Source organism: Scatophagus argus, chromosome 13 (assembly GCF_020382885.2).
Source record: "Scatophagus argus isolate fScaArg1 chromosome 13, fScaArg1.pri, whole genome shotgun sequence".
NCBI classification, from domain to species: Eukaryota; Metazoa; Chordata; class Actinopteri; family Scatophagidae; genus Scatophagus; species Scatophagus argus.
In genome coordinates this window covers 3,512,173-3,531,758 of record NC_058505.1, presented here as the reverse complement: position 1 = coordinate 3,531,758, position 19,586 = coordinate 3,512,173, and the positions used below count along the sequence as shown (strand labels likewise).

At 39.7% G+C, this 19,586-nt stretch overlaps 3 protein-coding genes and 2 long non-coding RNA genes across 6 annotated transcripts; 3 read left to right on the top strand and 2 right to left on the bottom strand.

Annotated features, from left to right (window-relative positions):
• The first annotated feature begins 43 nt into the window (after positions 1–43).
• On the top strand, positions 44–5,154 carry LOC124069726 (sodium- and chloride-dependent GABA transporter 3-like). The gene is made up of 14 exons (XM_046409127.1): positions 44–558; positions 643–777; positions 948–1,085; positions 1,306–1,408; positions 1,958–2,090; positions 2,161–2,295; positions 2,673–2,776; positions 2,903–3,027; positions 3,123–3,235; positions 3,320–3,457; positions 3,558–3,660; positions 4,303–4,403; positions 4,551–4,721; positions 4,891–5,154. The coding sequence occupies exons 1-14, from the start codon at positions 402–404 to the stop codon at positions 4,999–5,001; spliced, it is 1,767 nt and encodes a 588-aa protein (XP_046265083.1). The 5' UTR covers positions 44–401; the 3' UTR covers positions 5,002–5,154.
• Positions 5,155–6,395: 1,241 nt separating this feature from the next.
• LOC124069403 (sodium- and chloride-dependent GABA transporter 3-like) lies at positions 6,396–7,741 on the bottom strand (the record flags this gene model as incomplete). The annotated part of the gene is made up of 4 exons (XM_046408564.1): positions 6,396–6,756; positions 6,926–7,096; positions 7,294–7,394; positions 7,663–7,741. Coding segments are annotated over 4 exons (459 nt in total), but the record flags the coding sequence as incomplete, so codon positions are not given.
• Positions 7,742–12,052: 4,311 nt separating this feature from the next.
• On the top strand, positions 12,053–14,623 carry LOC124069683. 2 transcript variants are annotated; one of them, XR_006845086.1, is made up of 3 exons: positions 12,053–12,260; positions 12,442–12,563; positions 14,459–14,623. It is a non-coding gene; the product is annotated as an uncharacterized LOC124069683 (long non-coding RNA). The 2 variants fall into 2 exon arrangements; XR_006845085.1 differs by lacking the exon at positions 14,459–14,623 and having other exon boundaries at positions 12,442–13,334.
• A 62-nt stretch (positions 14,624–14,685) lies between these two features.
• LOC124069681 (sodium- and chloride-dependent GABA transporter 3-like) lies at positions 14,686–19,392 on the bottom strand. The gene is made up of 14 exons (XM_046409052.1): positions 19,236–19,392; positions 18,977–19,111; positions 18,676–18,813; positions 18,348–18,450; positions 17,658–17,790; positions 17,453–17,587; positions 16,982–17,085; positions 16,731–16,855; positions 16,523–16,635; positions 16,301–16,438; positions 16,098–16,200; positions 15,400–15,500; positions 15,082–15,252; positions 14,686–14,912 (listed from the first exon to the last, which is right to left on the bottom strand). Exons 1-14 carry the CDS (start codon positions 19,390–19,392, stop codon positions 14,805–14,807), a joined length of 1,764 nt encoding a protein of 587 aa, XP_046265008.1. The 3' UTR covers positions 14,686–14,804.
• On the top strand, positions 16,293–17,867 carry LOC124069682. The gene is made up of 3 exons (XR_006845084.1): positions 16,293–16,412; positions 16,537–16,609; positions 17,649–17,867. It is a non-coding gene; the product is annotated as an uncharacterized LOC124069682 (long non-coding RNA).
• Positions 19,393–19,586: the final 194 nt, after the last annotated feature.

Below are 19,586 nucleotides of genomic sequence, written 5' to 3'. Positions count from 1 at the left end.
GAAATATCCTAAATGAGCAACTGAATTTAAAAAGAAAAATGGAATAACTATTTCAGGAAAGCTGAGTTTAATAGGATTGTTTTAACTGAACACCAGAAAGCTAAAGAATAAAATCTTTGGAATCCTTTGAGACCAAGATGACAGCAAACTACACACACAAAAAGCCAATGAAGATTAGTTCATACATATTTAAATGTATACATTCAAACTGACTGTTTAATCGGCCCCTCTTGGCTCTTGACAAACAGTAAAGTTGACACCTCCACACTGGAACAGGTTTTGAACTGTAAGATGACTTGTTGAGGGCGGGATAAGATTATAACAAAACCCGATAAGAGATGAAATGATCAGTTTGCAGTGTGCACTTTGGAATTGTAACCAAAACACACAACATTTTTGAGATGAACAGACAAAGACGCAAAGTAGAAAAGCAGAAGGCGGCTGAGGACAGAGGACAGTGGGCATCCAAAACCGAGTATGTTCTGGTCGTTGCAGGATATGTGGTCGGCCTGGGCAACGTGTGGAGATTTCCTTACCTCTGCTACAAGAATGGTGGAGGTGACTTATTAACCTTGTTTTTAGTTAGAGTTGCATCTATAATTGGTTTGTGAAAAGATTTGTATAACTTTTCTACACCTGCAGGTGCCTTCCTGGTGCCATATGGTCTGTTAGCTGTGTTTTGTGGGATACCTCTGTTCCTGTTGGAGACTTCAGTCGGTCAGTGCACCCAGGAAGGATTCATCACCTGCTGGAGGAAGTTGTGTCCACTGGCACAAGGTGAGTTGATGTGTGCTGAGATAAAAGATGAGTCAAAGGAAGAGAAAAACCAAAAACGTCACTGTTACATTTTGCACATGACACAGCAGAAATGTTATATTTTAACAACTCGACGAAGTCTCAATATGTGGTCGGTTTTTTTTTTGTTTTTTTTTTATTTTGTATTTTAGGAATTGGATGCGCATATTTGATGACGAAACTTTATGACTTCACCTACATTATCGTTGAAGTCTGGGCTCTTTTCTACCTGGTTTTCTCATTCAGTGCCCAGCTCCCCTGGGCCACCTGTGAGAACACCTGGAATACAGGTAACATTTCCCACAGAAAGTTGTTACCTGTACCCGCTCATTTTTAAGTAAGTAGTTGCAACAACTTTCAGTTTGACTTCAGACATTACTTAAGCTCTAGCTGTCTTACTAGCCTTTATGAGGATGACAGCTCTTTTTGGGAGGTTCACAATCTTTAAATATATTCTGCTGTTTGTATGAGAGTCATTTACGACATTTATTTGTTTGTTCTCTAAACCAGCTAACTGTGTGGGTCTTCAGATTTCGGATTCTCCCTCAGCAAATCTGACAGGAAATCAGACCAAGCTGCAAAACACCACTTCTGCTGCTACAGAGTTCTGGGAGTGAGTCTCAGTTTGTTCTCTTTTCATGACTTTTTATGCATGAAAGATTATGCAGTGACGACCCACTTAAAATGTCAAAACAACCTTAACTATAGTGTAACATTCAAAGGAGCAGGACATCGATGTTCATCTGTGAAAACAGATGAATGAATGAAGGTTTTATGAGGCTGAATGTGAGGCCAGTGATGTGAAGATTTATTCAGAAGTTCTCGAGAGTCACAGGAGTTGACATACGATGATATACCCCATAATATAATGGTTTCCCCTCTCTGTGCCACTGGTACTAGCAGACAGGGGATTCAGAGATTTACACACAAAGCAGGTAGTTTCAATTATCCAAAAACACTGGATAAGGTCAGAGTCGCAAACACAAGAAGCAAGGTCTGATTACCACAAAAGAACACCGTGAGAAATGGCTGGAAGATAAAAACTGAGGTACTAAAACGAGAGAAAACCACCAGTCCCTGATGTGATCTGAAAACGAGACAAGAGGTGAGTATTTTCAGAAGAAAACAAGAAGCTATGAACTGTGCTTAACACCCTCCTCAGACGACGGGTGCTGGGCGTGTCTGGAGGCATCGAGGAGCTGGGCAGTGTGAGATGGGAGCTGGCTTTGTGTCTTCTGGCCTGCTGGGTGTTCTGCTACTTCAGTATCTGGAAAGGCGTCAGATCTTCTGGAAAGGTCAGTCACCTACAATGACAAAATTATGAAAAAAGATGATGTTGAATTTATTTATTTATTTCCTTTAAAGGTGGCGTACTTCACAGCCACGTTCCCCTATGTGATGCTCCTGATCCTACTCATCAGAGGCTTGACTCTACCAGGAGCTTGGGAAGGGATCTACTACTACCTGTATCCAGACCTGAACCGCCTGGCGAACCATCAGGTGGCCTGTCTGAACCCAACTTTAGCATTACAGTTTAACGCAACTCAACTTAATTTATATCTCACCTTTTATGCTACAAAAGAAAAAAAGACAGCTAATGCAATAACATTAATGATAAAGTATATGAGAGAATGGGTAAAATACCTCATTAAAACCTAGAGTTTTAATGGAGAAAACTTAAAAACTAAGTCAGGAAAACAGGCATACAGGAGCTTAAGCAGAGCCTCAGAAGGGGGGATGCGAGGTGAGTTGGTCATTCCTAATAACTGAAGAATACAATTTAGTTTTCTAAGAAGTGATCTAACCAGGAAAACATCAGAGAAACTGTTAGTCAGCAAAGAGTGCATATCCATCTGTTCATATTTCTGACATTACAGGTCTGGATAGAAGCAGGAGCTCAAATATTATTCTCCTACAGCCTGGCCGCAGGCACTTTAATTGTCATGAGCAGCTATAATGACTACAGCAACAACTGTTACAAGTAGGTATAACATTGATATCATACTTCATACTACATGCCGGAGTACGAAAAAGCTTTTGTTACATTACAGACTAGTTAAAATACATAATATTACTTTGCTCTCCATGGTCTTTTTGTGACCTCCAGGGACTGTTTCTGGCTCTGTCTGCTGAACAGTGGGACCAGTTTTGTTGCTGGATTTGTCGTCTTCTCAGTACTTGGATTCATGGCTCAGAAACAGGGTGTTGCTGTCGACACTGTGGCTGAGTCAGGTGCAGCAGCAAATTAGCCAAAGTAGATGACAATGTTCTAACATGAATCAGCATATATTTTAACAGCACAAAGCCTCTCCCCGTTCACTTCACAGGTCCTGGTTTGGCCTTCATTGCTTACCCTCAGGCAACAGCCTTGATGCTTTTGCCACAGTTCTGGACTGTCTGCTTCTTCCTGATGCTTCTTCTACTGGCTGCTGATACACATGTAATAACGTTTGTCACATTACCAGCTGACAAATAACAGAAATGCAGACACAAATAATTATTTTTTCATTTATCCTGTCCCCAGTTTGTAATGGTGGAGAGTTTAATCACCACAGTGAGTGATTTGTTTCCGAAGTTGTTTCGTGCACCAGTGAGACACGAGATCTTCGTCCTCATCATCTGCATATCCAACTTCCTCGTACATCTCATCTTGGTTACAGAGGTGCACAAAAATATTTTCATGAAATCTTTTTTCTAAAACACATTTTAAAAATGCATTAAAATTATGTGTTTCAATCAAATATTGTGTCTTTCTGCTGCAGGGGGGAATTTACTTATTCCAACTCGTTGACTTCTATGGCTCCACCAGAGCCTGTCAGAATTTTATGGCAATTTGTGAATGTCTGGCTGTGGGTTGGATTTTTGGTGAGTGAGATTACTTATTAATTAAACCCAGTGACCCAGTTTTTGGTGAGTGAGATTAGGGAGTGAGTGAGATAAGGCTGCCAATATTCTACATTTTTATATTCTTACATTTGTCAACAATCCTGTAAAAGGCTAAAACCAAAAAGGTGTTAGTCACACAACTCTTAATTTGTTCTCGTTACCTTAACTTGTCTGCAGCTTTCAGCACCAAGCCCAACTGTTAAGATAGAAATCTTAAAAGAAATGGTCAAAAATATCTAGTTTCAATCTTCATATATAGATTTTTTTTTTCAATTTTTCAGTATTTTTTATATTCCCAAAAGAGCTGGCCACTGAAGTTTGGAGCCAATGGTACTCAAACTGGAGGCCCTAAATTCCCCCAAATCCCACAACCTGGACTTTAACTTTGTATGACTTTGGCATTATGGTTTAACTAAAAATATCTGTTCATTTTTAGAGAAATATTCCTAAATTCAATATGTTAATCAGTAAAAAAGATCCAGTGACTTTCACCAGACTTTCACATCAGCTGAGTGAGAGCAGATGTTTTAACCACTTTAACGGTTCATTCATCTGCCTGGATCACACTCTTCTCAGCACAATTCAAACACTGACTAAAAGGGTCATTTGGATTTTCATCAGGTGCTGACCGCTTTTGTAACATCATCGAGGACATGACAGGACAGAGACCATCTGTTTTATTCAAAGTGTGTTGGAAATACACCGTTCCTCTGCTGTCACTGGTGAGTCTGAAAGTTTATTTGTGTCTACCAATGATTTTACATTCTTTCATCAATGTTGGAAAGTTTGTTCAGTGGTTGTCAGCGAGATTTGTCAAAATGATATAAGATGATAAAACAGAATGGATCAACTTCTCCATGTCTTCACAGATTTCCTTCATCCTGTACCTGGTTGATTACAAACATCTCAGGATTAATGACTGGTACGTTTACCCTGACTGGGCGTACGCACTGGGATGGACTATGACACTTTCCTCTGTTCTCCTGGTGCCACTGTGTGCCGCTGTACAGATGATTTTGACAGCAGGGACCTTCAGACAGGTGAGTGTCCATCTGTTACAGTCTAAACAGTAGGAATAATCAGGATGTCCTTCTCTACGCTGCATGTTTTTGGTACTGGTTAATCACAAGGGTCCTCTTGAAAAGATGGCCCAGAATGTCACCTGTTGATTGTGGTAGTGCATAAACTTACTCATCTTGTCTGTTCCAGCGTTTGTCTGTCCTTTGTCGTCCTGGTGGAGATCCAGCCTGGCAGAGAAGAACAATGGAAGAGGAGGGAACGACTGTTGAACTGGTGAACCCTGCAGTGACAACTGAGTGACCTGCAACATCTAACTCAACATTTCAGCTATCATATAAGTAATTTAAATGACAAAGCCCAAACAGTGACGTTTCTGTATTGTTTTAATTTAACCTGTAACTCAAGCTGCTGCCCCCGCCTCCGATGAAGCGGAAGAAAATAGATGGATGGATGGATGAATCTTGAGCTCCGGAAAAATACGAGTTGTGTTTCCCAGTTTGTTTTGACAGCTTGAATAAATAAATAGTAAATGACAACCAATGGTCACACTTTTGTTCAAATCTACACTAAAAACTATATAGTCTAGTATAGGCTGCTAGCCTACTGGAAAAACAACAGAGTGGGGATAAGATGAGCAGAGGTAAGAATTTGGCTGGTTTGACCATTTACATCAGGTGTCTTCAGATGAAACGTTCAGCCTCAATACAGACAATGCGCTCAGCAGTGTCGCTTTTTATGAACCGACCAATCACAACCCGGAGGGGCGGGGACATTAAAAAAAAAAAAAAAGGTTGACACAGTACAGCAAACTTTTGAAATGTTGAACTTACTGTTTTGCATGAATGGTGATGATTGTTTCACATGTTAGTACTTAGCACCATAAATTTAAGATTCTAAATATGAAGGGATTTTTTTACGTGTATTTGTGTTAACCTCATGACTTATTATTCATTCTTTTAAATTTAAATAAGTTTCGACCTTTAACCGCTACACCCTCCAGTTGGCGGGTCAGCAGTGGTGGCCAGGTCACTGCCCCTCAATTCCAGGTCTCCAGCCCCCCTCCTGTTCTGGTGTTCTTGCATTTCATATGGTGCCATCCCTGTGTGGTTTGGGTGAGCTGTCTCATTAGTCGTGTCTCAGTCCTGGTCATTACCGTTGGGTCTGTCCGTGTGAGTCTCTCATCTCCCCCCTCTCGGAAGATTCTGAGGGTATTGTTCTAATTTACTAATTTCATAGTAAAATACTATGAAATTAAATGATTATGTTATACACAATTAGATTGTAAAATCATACACTCTTTTGCACTGAGCAGCAATGACTATCAGTGGAGTGAGGAAAACTCCACCTGCTGCTGTGGATGCCTGTGCTTCTAAAAATCTACCTGAGAAAGGAATGGCCTCTGCACAGACAGGATGTTTGCTCCTCTTATCATATGCCAGTATGCTCTAACTGCCTGAAGGAGATGTGGTTCATCTTTCTATGTACACTAAAAAAATAAAATAGAATTTGAACGACATTTATTCAACCGGTATTTTGACGCAGGGTGTCAAAGGAGCACAGCAATATCACATATTATATCTGTCAGCCTCTCTCTCCCAGCCAGTCATTAACTTCCCTGCCCATTGCAGGTCGCAGGTGAAGTTAGAATGGACTCTACCAAAAGTGATTGGCTGGGAGAGAGAGGCTGACAGATGTAATACCCAATGTCAGCAGGCTGGCAGCCTACTCACCTGGGCTAGTAAGAGACACAGCACCTGGGACCAGATTTATCTAACAAAGGTCAAGGTGACCTTTTGTTTTGTTTTATTTGATCAACAGTTACAGGTTAAATTAAAACAATACAGAAAAGTCACAAATTCATTTTGTTGATTCATCACTGTTTCAGCTTTGTCATTTAAATCGCTTGATGATAGCTGAAATGTTTCATTAATCAGACTTTGCAGGTCACTAAGTTGTCACTGCAGGGTTCGTCAGTTCAACAGTCGTTCCCTCCTCTTCCATTGTTCTTCTCTGCCAGGCTGGATCTCCACCAGGACGACAAAGGACAGACAAACGCTGGAACAGACAAGATGAGTAAGTTTATGCACTACCACAATCAACAGGTGACATTCTGGGCCATCTTTTCAAGAGGACCTTTGTGATTAACCAGTACCAAAAACATGCAGCGTAGAGAAGGACACCCTGATTATTCCTACTGTTTAGACTGTAACAGATGGACACTCACCTGTCTGAAGGTCCCTGCTGTCAAAATCATCTGTACAGCGGCACACAGTGGCACCATGACAATAGAGGAGAATATCATAGTCCATCCCAGTGTGTACGCCCAGTCAGGGTAAACGTACCAGTCATTAATCCTGAGATGTTTGTAATCAACCAGGTACAGGATGAAGGAAATCTGTGAAGACATGGAGAAGTTGATGCATTCCGATCTGTCATCTGTACTTGAAAATGTAAAATTCATACAAATAATCCAATAGCACAAACTTTGGCTCTACTGGTTTAATAAATCTCACTGAAATTCACTGAAGATCCTGCCAAATTAAGGAAAGAGCGTAAAATCGTTCATTACGACAAAAAACCTTCCTGCCTCACCAGTGACAGCAGAGGGATGACGTATTTCCAGCACAGTTTGAATAAAACAGATGGTCTCTGTCCTGCCACATCCTCAATGAAGTTAGAAAATTGGTCAGCACCTGATGGAAATCCAAATGACCCATTTAGTCAGTCAGTGAATTGTGCCTTTCTGTCTCTTTTTGTGGACAATGCAGTACGATTGACGACTGAAACAGTAAATTAAGGAGCTTTTCTGAAAATTAAGTTAGATATTTTGGACAAGATTTATGTCAGTAACAGCTAAACCACTTGTGGCTGGAAGTCAAAGAAAAAAACTTACTAAGAGATGGAGTAATACAAGTGAGCTCACAGGGTCACAGGGTTTAATTAATAAGTAATCTCACTCACCAAAAATCCAACCCACAGCCAGACATTCACAAATTGCAATGAAATTATGACTGAATCTGGTGCCGCCATAGAAGTCAACGAGTTGGAATACGTAAATTCCTCCCTGCAGTACAAAGAGAGTTTTGGTTAAAACATGATCATTTGGAATACATTTTTCAAAGGAATTATCTTTGTTACTTTGTTTGACTTGTAAAGAAAGATATATTATTTTTTCTCACCTGGGTAACCAAGGTGAGATGTATGAGGAAGTTGGAAACACAAATAGCGAGGACAAAGATCTCGTGTCTTACTGGTGCGCGAAACAACTTCGGAAACAAATCACTCACTGTGGTGATAAAACTCTCCACCATTACAAACTGGGGACAAAAAAATAAAGAACAAACGATTTTATTTCTGTCTGAAACACATCTACTGTTTGTCAGTCGGATATGTGACAAAGTTATTACGTGTGAGTCAACAGCCAGTAGAATAAGCATCAGGAAGAAGCAGACAGTCCAGAACTGTGGCAAAGGCATCAAGGCTGTTGCCTGAGGGTAAGCAATGAAGGCCAAACCAGGACCTGTGAAGTTAGCAAAGATGCTTAGTAGCATTAAAATATAAACCTGTTAAGGTTAGAACATTAGATTAAACATTGAATAATTTTTTACTGTACCTGACTCAGCCACAGTGTCAACAGCAACACCCTGTTTCTGAGCCATGAATCCAAGTACTGAGAAGACGACAAATCCAGCAACAAAACTGGTCCCACTGTTCAGCAGACAGAGCCAGAAACAGTCCCTGGAGGTCACAAAAAAGACGAGGACATTCCACTGCATAAATTTCAATATATTGTCTATTAATTGGTGATGTGACACAAAAAAAAAAGAAATCAGATCAAACAAAACTTAAGAAAGTATGAGAAAGAATAAAATGCTGTGAAACAGGAAAGTCACCTTAAAAGTAAAATTTATGACTTGCAAACAAATTACTCGTGTAATCATGTAAACTATTAGGTTTTGGTTTTTTTTTATAATGTGCTTTTGTTTACAGTTCTCTACTTCATCCTTATTTACTTACTACCTCAGATTTTTGCTCTTGCTCAGTAACCTGGACATTATTTTGTGCATATTTCATAGCTAACTTTACCACATTTCTATTAGACTGATAAAGTATAAATACTGAAAATGCTGTCACTACTACACTACTACACTCGACATTTTGTTGTCTTAGGTTAACAAAAGCTTGACTTTGCTTTGATGCAGCTTGATTTTTGGGTTTATAAAATTAACGTTAGCTAACTTGCTATCTCTAGCAATTGCTTGCTAAGGAGCTCCATATTATATGCCTTGGTTTAGAGGAGAGGAGATCATGTGTGAGTCTAATATTACTACAGGAAAACACTATGCTTTAGAAACCGTCTCAGAAAAATTCCTCTCAAAACCAATCATAAGGTAAGCTTACACTGCTTACACATACTACATCTCTATTATTACAAACCCCATGTTGACCGCTATTTTGAACCCTCACATTGGATGAATTTAACACATAACTATCTTTTCATTTTTCAGCATGTTCCTCTAGACGGAAAGACATTCACCAAAATGGTCAATATTGAGAATCCATAATATAGGACATAATACATAATGGCATTAGACTGAAAGTTTACGTAATGACACAAATAACTGCAATTATGCAAGTTATACATTTTACTTATGAGATTACTTTTTTTTTTTTTTTTTTTTTTTGCTTTAATGAGCTTCATTTTCTCTCAAATTCTTATTTTTGTTTAATATTTAAAAAGTCTTGTTTTAATATATTGGCCCAGACTGGATTCCATAAACCTTTTGCTCACACCAACACTGTGATACCAAATTATTTGTCATCCGTGTTATACTTACTTGTAACAGTTATTGTCTATAGGACTATAGCTTCCCAGGACATTTAGAACCCCTCCTGTCAGGCTGTAGGAAAAAAATATTTGAGATCCTGCCTCTATCCAGACCTGTAATGTAAGAAAAGGTGTATTATATATGACAATAAAGTATCTAAATTAAGGCGTCAATATGCTTAAAATTCTAATTCTACAGTTAGAATCAATTTAACACGCCACCTCAAGGTTAGCTAGGCGATTCAGGTCTGGATACAGGTAGTAGTAGATCCCTTCCCAAGCTCCTGGTAGAGTCAAGCCTCTGATGAGTAGGATGAGGAGCATCACATAGGGGAACGTGGCTGTGAAGTATGCTACCTTAAAAGAACAAAATGTTAACATGACCTTTCTTGTCCTGAGCATCCCCAGGATTAGGGTTACGTGATATTGGCACATTGCTATTGACTAATAAGTTTGTGAAATGACATGCGACACAAACTGTTGACCAAGTACTGCAGTTTTCTTATTTTGCTCACTGAATGTGTGTATTTTGGATTGAAAATCTGCATCTGCTAATGGGTCATAACAAAAAAGAAGGCATTGATAAGTTTGTTGCCAATGGTAGAAGAGATGAGTGAAAGTGTTTTTTTTTTTTTTTTAATGCATGTGCAGTTCAATGCCAGCTTTCGTTCCTTGGTCTTAAGGGCTAATTACCCAAGCAGGTCCACCAGGCCCTGGTGGCAACATGAGGGGGGTGCCCAAACTAGAAGGATGGTCACTCTCACCATACAGGAGGCCACTGACAGGATCCATGATATGATCTTGACAGGTCGAAAACCACAATACAGTGTTACGTTGTCGCAGAGCTGGGTATCTCCCAAGAAACAACCAAGTCTGTGTCCTGAAATTTCCTTGGGCCTGAGATGTGGATTGTGCACAACAGGTCGAGATACAATTTTGAGGCGCATACTGAGAGATTTATCTATGGATGAGACTTAGGTCCACCACATCTGATCAGAGACAAAAGAAAAGTTGAAAGAGTCTTCAGTTCCCAAGAAAACAAAATCTATGACATCTATAGACAAGGTCATGGCCTCCATTTTATGGAATGCAAAGGGAGGGCTGCCGGTGGACTTCCTGAAAAACGCTATTACAGAGACCTGCTATGGTAATCTGTTGAGATATCTAAACTGACAAATTGAGTGGTCTTCCACTGGGACAACATCCAGCCCATGGGAATGGCTGTCATCCAGGAATATGGATTTGAACTACCACCTGCCATGTTCACCTGGTTTGACAACCTCAGACACCTACCTGTTTCTCAAGATGAAGAAGGACCTTAGTGGTCAATATTGCTGGACTAAATGAAGGAGGAGATTATGTTGACAGATAAAGGTTTTCTCAAACTGACTTCTTCTTCAACAGTCCATGAGCTCATCAGTCATCATATTATTTTATTCCACTACAGGAAAGATTTGACATTCTCTGCAGATAGGTGTAAAAACATGTGCATATCGTTTTTGTTTTTATTGTTTTATTCAATTTCTTTGTACCACAAGTCTAACATTATAGGTGAAATAGTCCACTGACCTTTCCAGAGGATCTGACGCCTTTCCAGATACTGAAGTAGCAGAACATCCAGCCGGCCAGGAGACACAAAGCCAGCTCCCATCTCACACTGCCCAGCTCCTCGATGCCTCCAGACACGCCCAGCACCCGTCGTCTGAGGAGAGGGAGAATTTACAAGGAACATGTAAAATAACAAAAGACAGTATGCTGCAGTAGCTGTCAACCAGGTAAAAGTGAAAGGTCACGTCCAGTACAGTGTAAGCTGTATAGATGATTTATATGAGTTAGCGATCCCAGTTAGACACAAAGACAGAAGGACAGTAAAAGCAAGATTGTCATGACTTTGGACTGTGCAGCAGAAGGCTATCAGCAACCATTCTTTTCAGTATGATTTGTGGGATGTATTGCACAGACAACAAACAACTGCTTTCACATACAATGCAGTACACCTCTTGATTAAACTGAACTTCATGTGTAAAATCAATAGTGTCCCTTTTAAACGATACTGATTTTTTTGGGTCATCAATTTGTAAAAATCTTTATTATTTAAAAAGTCATGAAAAGAAAAAAAAAGAATTTTAACTCACTCCCAGAACTCAATTGCAGCAGAGGTGGTGTTTCTCAGCATGGTCTGATTTACTGTCAAATTCATTGAAGGAGAATCCAAAATTTGAAGACCCACACAGTTAGCTGGTTGAGAGAACAAACACATAATCATAGTAAAGTGCTCTCACACAAACTTACCTAAGATGTAAGAGAGTGAAGTTGGTGCAATTAATTGTATGTTGCAAAAATGTACTTTTTACAGAAACAGTTTTTATAACAGATGTCATCTCATCAAACCTTTTTTATGTTCTTTGCCTGTATTTATTTTTCTTTTTTTACTCGTCCACTTAAGGAGTTTTACAATGTCTTGCTCAGAAATTCGGTCTCGCTGCCATTTTGGCTTTGTGGGTTTTTTCATTGAGTGGTTTTTCTATTTCTCCAGTTACTTGCAGATCTGAAGTAAACAGCAATATGTGTCATCGTGGTTACTGTAATGTCCTGTTTATTTGACATTTTCAAGCTTAAGAAACATATTCTAAACATTACCTGTATTCCAGGTGTTCTCACAGGTGGCCCAGGGAAGCTGGGATCCAAACGAGAACACCAAGTAGAGGAGAGCCCAAACTTCGATTATAATGTAGGTGAAGTCATAAAAATTCTTGATCAATTGTCCGTATCCAATTCCTAAAATACAAAAAATTAATCTTTTCCAAATTTATTTGAGCCACATTTTCAAGGATAGGTGCGTTTTGCACAACTCATTACATTTCTGCAGTGTCATGTCCGTCATGTGAATGGTTTTGTTTTTCCTCTTCTAGTGGCTCATCTTTTATCTCAGCAAACATCAGCTCACCTTGTGCCAGTGGACACAACTTCCTCCAGCAGGTCACAAATCCTTCCTGGGTGCACTGACCAACTGAAGTCTCCAACAGGAACAGAGGTATCCCACAAACCACAGCTAACAGACCATATGGCACCAGGAAGGCACCTACAGGTGTAGAAAAATGATATGGACATGTACAAAAATGGCAGTGACAAGTTTTGTCACTCATCAATCATAAATATTCGCATTATTTCAGCGCAGTGTGCACAGAGTTTGTAATATTCACCTCCACCATTCTTGTAGCAGAGGTAAGGAAATCTCCACACGTTGCCCAGGCCGACCACATCTCCTGCAACGACCAGAATATATTCTGTTTTAGTGGCCCACTGCCCTCTGTCTTCAGCATTTCTCTGCTTTTCTGTTTTTCCTCTTTGTCTGTTCATCTCAGCTTGAAGACTTCATCTGCTCTTTAAGTTACAATTCAACAGTACTGCAAACTGGTCTTTGCTTCTTTTATTGTGTTTTTTCCTCATCTGACTATATCCTGCCCTCAACCCAGAAATCATCTGTAAATGCAAACCAGTTCCAGTGTGGATGTGCCAACCTTTATGTTTGTCAAGAGCTAAGGGGCCCTATTAAAGACTCACCAATTCTGACTTGGTTTGAAAGCATGCATTTCAATATATAATAGCAAGCTGATCATTGCTGCTTTCTCTTAATTTGACTACATCCTGGTCTCAAGGCAACAATTCCAGTCATTCTGGTGTTTTGTTTTATTGTTGAGTTTTTCATTTGAAAAACCCTGAAAAGTTCTTGAAGAGCCATTTTGTTTATTTTTTAATGAGGCTTTCTGATGAAACATGCAAATAAAAAACAAATATGCAAATCAAATAAGTCATTATATATTTAATTACAGTGGGACCAGACTCATTTAGTAATACAGTTTTGTAAATTAATATGTCATGTGGATAATTTTAATTGATAATCATGCTCTGTATAATTTGTATAATTTAAACAGAAGGACATGAAAACTGTCCCTCAGGCAACTCTGTCATTTATACACTTCAATGTACCGGTTGACACTGTGGTTTTTCTCTCTTTCTGCTACTGTCATTGCTTCCTCCTCTCCCATTTTTCTCCTCTGCCAGGCTGGATGTTCAGCAGATTGACAAAGCATGGTGAAATGCTTGAACAGACAGGATGAGTACATTTTTACGTATATAATTTTCTTGAGGTAAACCAAGGCAGCAAATGATGAAGCACTTCAAATAAAAGCCAGGAAAACAGACCTACAGGAGCTTAAACAGAGCCTTGACAAGGGGATGCGAGGTGGGCTGGTTGTTACTGATAACTGAAGAATACAAATGATTTTTCTAAGAAGTTATCCAACCAGGAAAACTGTTCTTCATGTTTTATATTTTGTAATGCAGCCTATGATTTATAGTCCATAGTAAAGTTTTTAGATAGTGCAAATACTTTTTGGTGATCCATACAATCAAACTGATGTTGATGTTCTTTTTCTTCAATTTAAAAGATGTTGGTAGTGGAAAGGGAAAGAAATTCGGGCCATCAGAGGTCTTAAACCTTTATATGGTTTCATATTTGACCTTCTGTTTAGCAACAAATGATATAAAACACCACATGAAACCAGTCATTCCAGTGTTTAGCTCTAATATTCTGGATGTGGTCTTGAAGAGAGAATTTGTCCCTCTTGTAATGCCGTCCTGTCACAATCTTCCTCTCATGTCTACATAGCTGTTCATTGTCATTATCTACCTGCCCACCAGGTGTCCTCAGACTTCCTTCTTTCTCACTCCCACATCCAGCTACACAAGTAGAGCTGGTATCACTGAACTAACTGGACTGATTGGCTGGCACCCGCACCAAATGAATAATTTGTTATTTTAAAACATTCGATGGCATCAGCTTCAAGGGACTTCAGCCCCTTCTCTCTCTCTGTTTATCAACATAACATTTTTCTTTCTTGTTCCATTCTCCTATTTTTTCCAAAGGTCACCTAACAGGACAGGAAATGGGCAGGGCACAGGTGAAGTTAGAATGGACTCTACCAAAAGTGATTGGCTGGGAGAGAGAGGCTGACAGATGTAATACCCAATGTCAGCAGGCTGGCAGCCTACTCACCTGGGCTAGTAAGAGACACAGCACCTGGGACCAGATTTATTAACAGAAGATCAAGGTGACCTTTTGTTTTGTTTCATTAGACCAAAACAAAAGGTTAAATTAAAACAATACAGAAAAGTCACAGATTAATTTTGTTGATTCATCACTGTTTCAGCTTTGTCATTTAAATCGCTTGATGATAGCTGAAATGTTTCATTAATCAGACTTTGCAGGTCACTAAGTTGTCACTGCAGGGTTCGTCAGTTCAACAGTCGTTCCCTCCTCTTCCATTGTTCTTCTCTGCCAGGCTGGATCTCCACCAGGACGACAAAGGACAGACAAACGCTGGAACAGACAAGATGAGTAAGTTTATGCACTACCACAATCAACAGGTGACATTCTGGGCCATCTTTTCAAGAGGACCTTTGTGATTAACCAGTACCAAAAACATGCAGTGTAGAGAAGGACATCCTGATTATTCCTACTGTTTAGACTGTAACAGATGGACACTCACCTGTCTGAAGGTCCCTGCTGTCAAAATCATCTGTACAGCGGCACACAGTGGCACCATGACAATAGAGGAGAATGTCATAGTCCATCCCAGTGTGTACGCCCAGTCAGGGTAAACGTACCAGTCATTAATCCTGAGATGTTTGTAATCAACCAGGTACAGGATGAAGGAAATCTGTGAAGACATGGAGAAGTTGATCCATTCTGTTATATCATCTTATATCATTTTGACAAATCTCGCTGACAACCACTGAATAAACTTTCCAACATTGATGAAAGAATGTAAAATCATTGGTAGACACAAATAAACTTTCAGACTCACCAGTGACAGCAGAGGGATGACGTATTTCCAACACAGTTTGAATAAAACAGATGGTCTCTGTCCTGTCATGTCCTCGATGATGTTACAAAAGCGGTCAGCACCTGATGAAAATCCAAATGACCCTTTTAGTCAGTGTTTGAATTGTGCTGAGAAGAGTGTGATCCAGGCAGATGAATGAACCGTTAAAGTGGTTAAAACATCTGCTCTCACTCAGCTGATGTGAAAGTCTGGTGAAAGTCACTGGATCTTTTTTACTGATTAACATATTGAATTTAGGAATATTTCTCTAAAAATGAACAGATATTTTTAGTTAAACCATAATGCCAAAGTCATACAAAGTTAAAGTCCAGGTTGTGGGATTTGGGGGAATTTAGGGCCTCCAGTTTGAGTACCATTGGCTCCAAACTTCAGTGGCCAGCTCTTTTGGGAATATAAAAAATACTGAAAAATTGAAAAAAAAAATCTATATATGAAGATTGAAACTAGATATTTTTGACCATTTCTTTTAAGATTTCTATCTTAACAGTTGGGCTTGGTGCTGAAAGCTGCAGACAAGTTAAGGTAACGAGAACAAATTAAGAGTTGTGTGACTAACACCTTTTTGGTTTTAGCCTTTTACAGGATTGTTGACAAATGCAAGAATATAAAAATGTAGAATACTGGCAGCCTTATCTCACTCACTCCCTAATCTCACTCACCAAAAATCCAACCAACAGCCAGACATTCACAAATTGCCAGAAAATTCTGACAGGCTCTGGTGGAGCCATAGAAGTCAACGAGTTGGAATAAGTAAATTCCCCCCTGCAGCAGAAAGACACAATATTTGATTGAAACACATAATTTTAATGCATTTTTAAAATGTGTTTTAGTATAAAGATTTCATGAAAATATTTTTGTGCACCTCTGTAACCAAGATGAGATGTACGAGGAAGCTTGATACGCAGATGATGAGGACGAAGATCTCGTGTCTCACTGGTGCACGAAACAACTTCGGAAACAAATCACTCACTGTGGTGATAAAACCCTCCACCATTACAAACTGGGGACAGGATAAATGAAAAAATAATTATTTGTGTCTGCATTTCTATTATTTGTCAGTAGGCGATGTGGTAAAAGTTATTACGTGTGAGTCAACAGCCAGTAGAATAAGCATCAGGAAGAAGCAGACAGTCCAGAACTGTGGCAAAGGCATCAAGGCTGTTGCCTGAGGGTAAGCAATGAAGGCCAAACCAGGACCTGTGAAGTGAACGGGGAGAGGCTTTGTGCTGTTAAAATATATGCTGATTCATGTTAGAACATTGTCATCCACTTTGGCTAATTTGCTACTGTACCTGACTCAGCCACAGTGTCGACAGCAACACCCTGTTTCTGAGCCATGAATCCAAGTACTGAGAAGACGACAAATCCAGCAACAAAACTGGTCCCACTGTTCAGCAGACAGAGCCAGAAACAGTCCCTGGAGGTCACAAAAAGACCATGGAGAGCAAAGTAATATTATGTATTTTAACTAGTCTGTAATGTAACAAAAGCTTTTTCGTACTCCGGCATGTAGTATGAAGTATGATATCAATGTTATACCTACTTGTAACAGTTGTTGCTGTAGTCATTATAGCTGCTCATGACAATTAAAGTGCCTGCGGCCAGGCTGTAGGAGAATAATATTTGAGCTCCTGCTTCTATCCAGACCTGTAATGTCAGAAATATGAACAGATGGATATGCACTCCTTGCTGACTAACAGTTTCTCTGATGTTTTCCTGGTTAGATCACTTCTTAGAAAACTAAATTGTATTCTTCAGTTATTAGGAATGACCAACTCACCTCGCATCCCCCCTTCTGAGGCTCTGCTTAAGCTCCTGTATGCCTGTTTTCCTGACTTAGTTTTTAAGTTTTCTCATAGGTTTTAATGAGGTATTTTACCCATTCTCTCATATACTTTATCATTAATGTTATTGCATTAGCTGTCTTTTTTTCTTTTGTAGCATAAAAGGTGAGATATAAATTAAGTTGAGTTGCGTTAAACTGTAATGCTAAAGTTGGGTTCAGACAGGCCACCTGATGGTTCGCCAGGCGGTTCAGGTCTGGATACAGGTAGTAGTAGATCCCTTCCCAAGCTCCTGGTAGAGTCAAGCCTCTGATGAGTAGGATGAGGAGCATCACATAGGGGAACGTGGCTGTGAAGTACGCCACCTTTAAAGGAAATAAATAAATAAATTCAACATCATCTTTTTTCATAATTTTGTCATTGTAGGTGACTGACCTTTCCAGAAGATCTGACGCCTTTCCAGATACTGAAGTAGCAGAACACCCAGCAGGCCAGGAGACACAAAGCCAGCTCCCATCTCACACTGCCCAGCTCCTCGATGCCTCCAGACACGCCCAGCACCCGTCGTCTGAGGAGGGTGTTAAGCACAGTTCATAGCTTCTTGTTTTCTTCTGAAAATACTCATCTCTTGTCTCGTTTTCAGATCACATCAGGGACTGGTGGTTTTCTCTCGTTTTAGTACCTCAGTTTTTATCTTCCAGCCATTTCTCATGGTGTTCTTTTGTGGTAATCAGACCTTGCTTCTCGTGTATGCGACTCTGACCTTATCCAGTGTTTTTGGATAACTGAAACTACCTGCTTTGTGTGTAAATCTCTGAATTCCCTGTCTGTTGGTACCAGTGGCACAGAGAGGGGAAATCATTATATTATGGGGTATATCATCATATGTCAACTCCTTCATTAGTGTGACTCTCGAGAACTTCTGAATAAATCTTCACATCACTGGCCTCACATTCAGCCTCATAAAACCTTCATTCATTCATCTGTTTTCACAGATGAACATCGATGTCCTGCTCCTTTGAATGTTACACTATAGTTAAGGTTGTTTTGACATTTTAAGTGGGTCGTCACTGCATAATCTTTCATGCATAAAAAGTCATGAAAAGAGAACAAACTGAGACTCACTCCCAGAACTCTGTAGCAGCAGAAGTGGTGTTTTGCAGCTTGGTCTGATTTCCTGTCAGATTTGCTGAGGGAGAATCCGAAATCTGAAGACCCACACAGTTAGCTGGTTTAGAGAACAAACAAATAAATGTCGTAAATGACTCTCATACAAACAGCAGAATATATTTAAAGATTGTGAACCTCCCAAAAAGAGCTGTCATCCTCATAAAGGCTAGTAAGACAGCTAGAGCTTAAGTAATGTCTGAAGTCAGACTGAAAGTTGTTGCAACTACTTAAATGTCATAAAAATGAGCGGGTACAGGTAACAACTTTTTGTGGGAAATGTTACCTGTATTCCAGGTGTTCTCACAGGTGGCCCAGGGGAGCTGGGCACTGAATGAGAAAACCAGGTAGAAAAGAGCCCAGACTTCAATGATAATGTAGGTGAAGTCATAAAGTTTCATCATCAAATATGCGCATCCAATTCCTAAAATACAAAACACACACAAAAAAAACCAACTACATATTGAGACATCGTTGAGTTGTTAAAATATAACATTTCTGCTGTGTCATGTGCAAAGTGTAACAGTGACGTTTTTGGTTTTTCTCTTCCTTTGACTCATCTTTTATCTCAGCCCACATCAACTCACCTTGTGCCAGTGGACACAACTTCCTCCAGCAGGTGATGAATCCTTCCTGGGTGCACTGACCGACTGAAGTCTCCAACAGGAACAGAGGTATCCCACAAAACACAGCTAACAGACCATATGGCACCAGGAAGGCACCTGCAGGTGTAGAAAAGTTATACAGACATGTAAACACATGGCAGTGACAAATATTAACATTATTCTCATGCACTGTGCACTAAAATAATGCAATTCGACTAAAAACATAGTTTGTAATATTCACCTCCACCATTCTTGTAGCAGAGGTAAGGAAATCTCCACACGTTGCCCAGGCCGACTACAAATCCTGCAACAACCAGAATATATTCTGTTTTAGTGGCCCACTGCCCTCTGTCTTCAGCATTTCTCTGCTTTTCTGCTTTTCTTCTTTGTCTGTTCATCTCAACTCAAAGGAGGTTATCTGTTGCTTATTTCCGTTACAGTTCAAAAGTACCCAACTGATCCTTGCTCTTATTAGCATTCCTAATCTGACTGTATCCACCAGTTCCAGTGTGGAGGTGCTTGCTTTGCTGGAGCCAAGCATGCATTTAAATATGTATTAGCAAACTGGCAGTTTTTGCTTTCTCTTAATTTG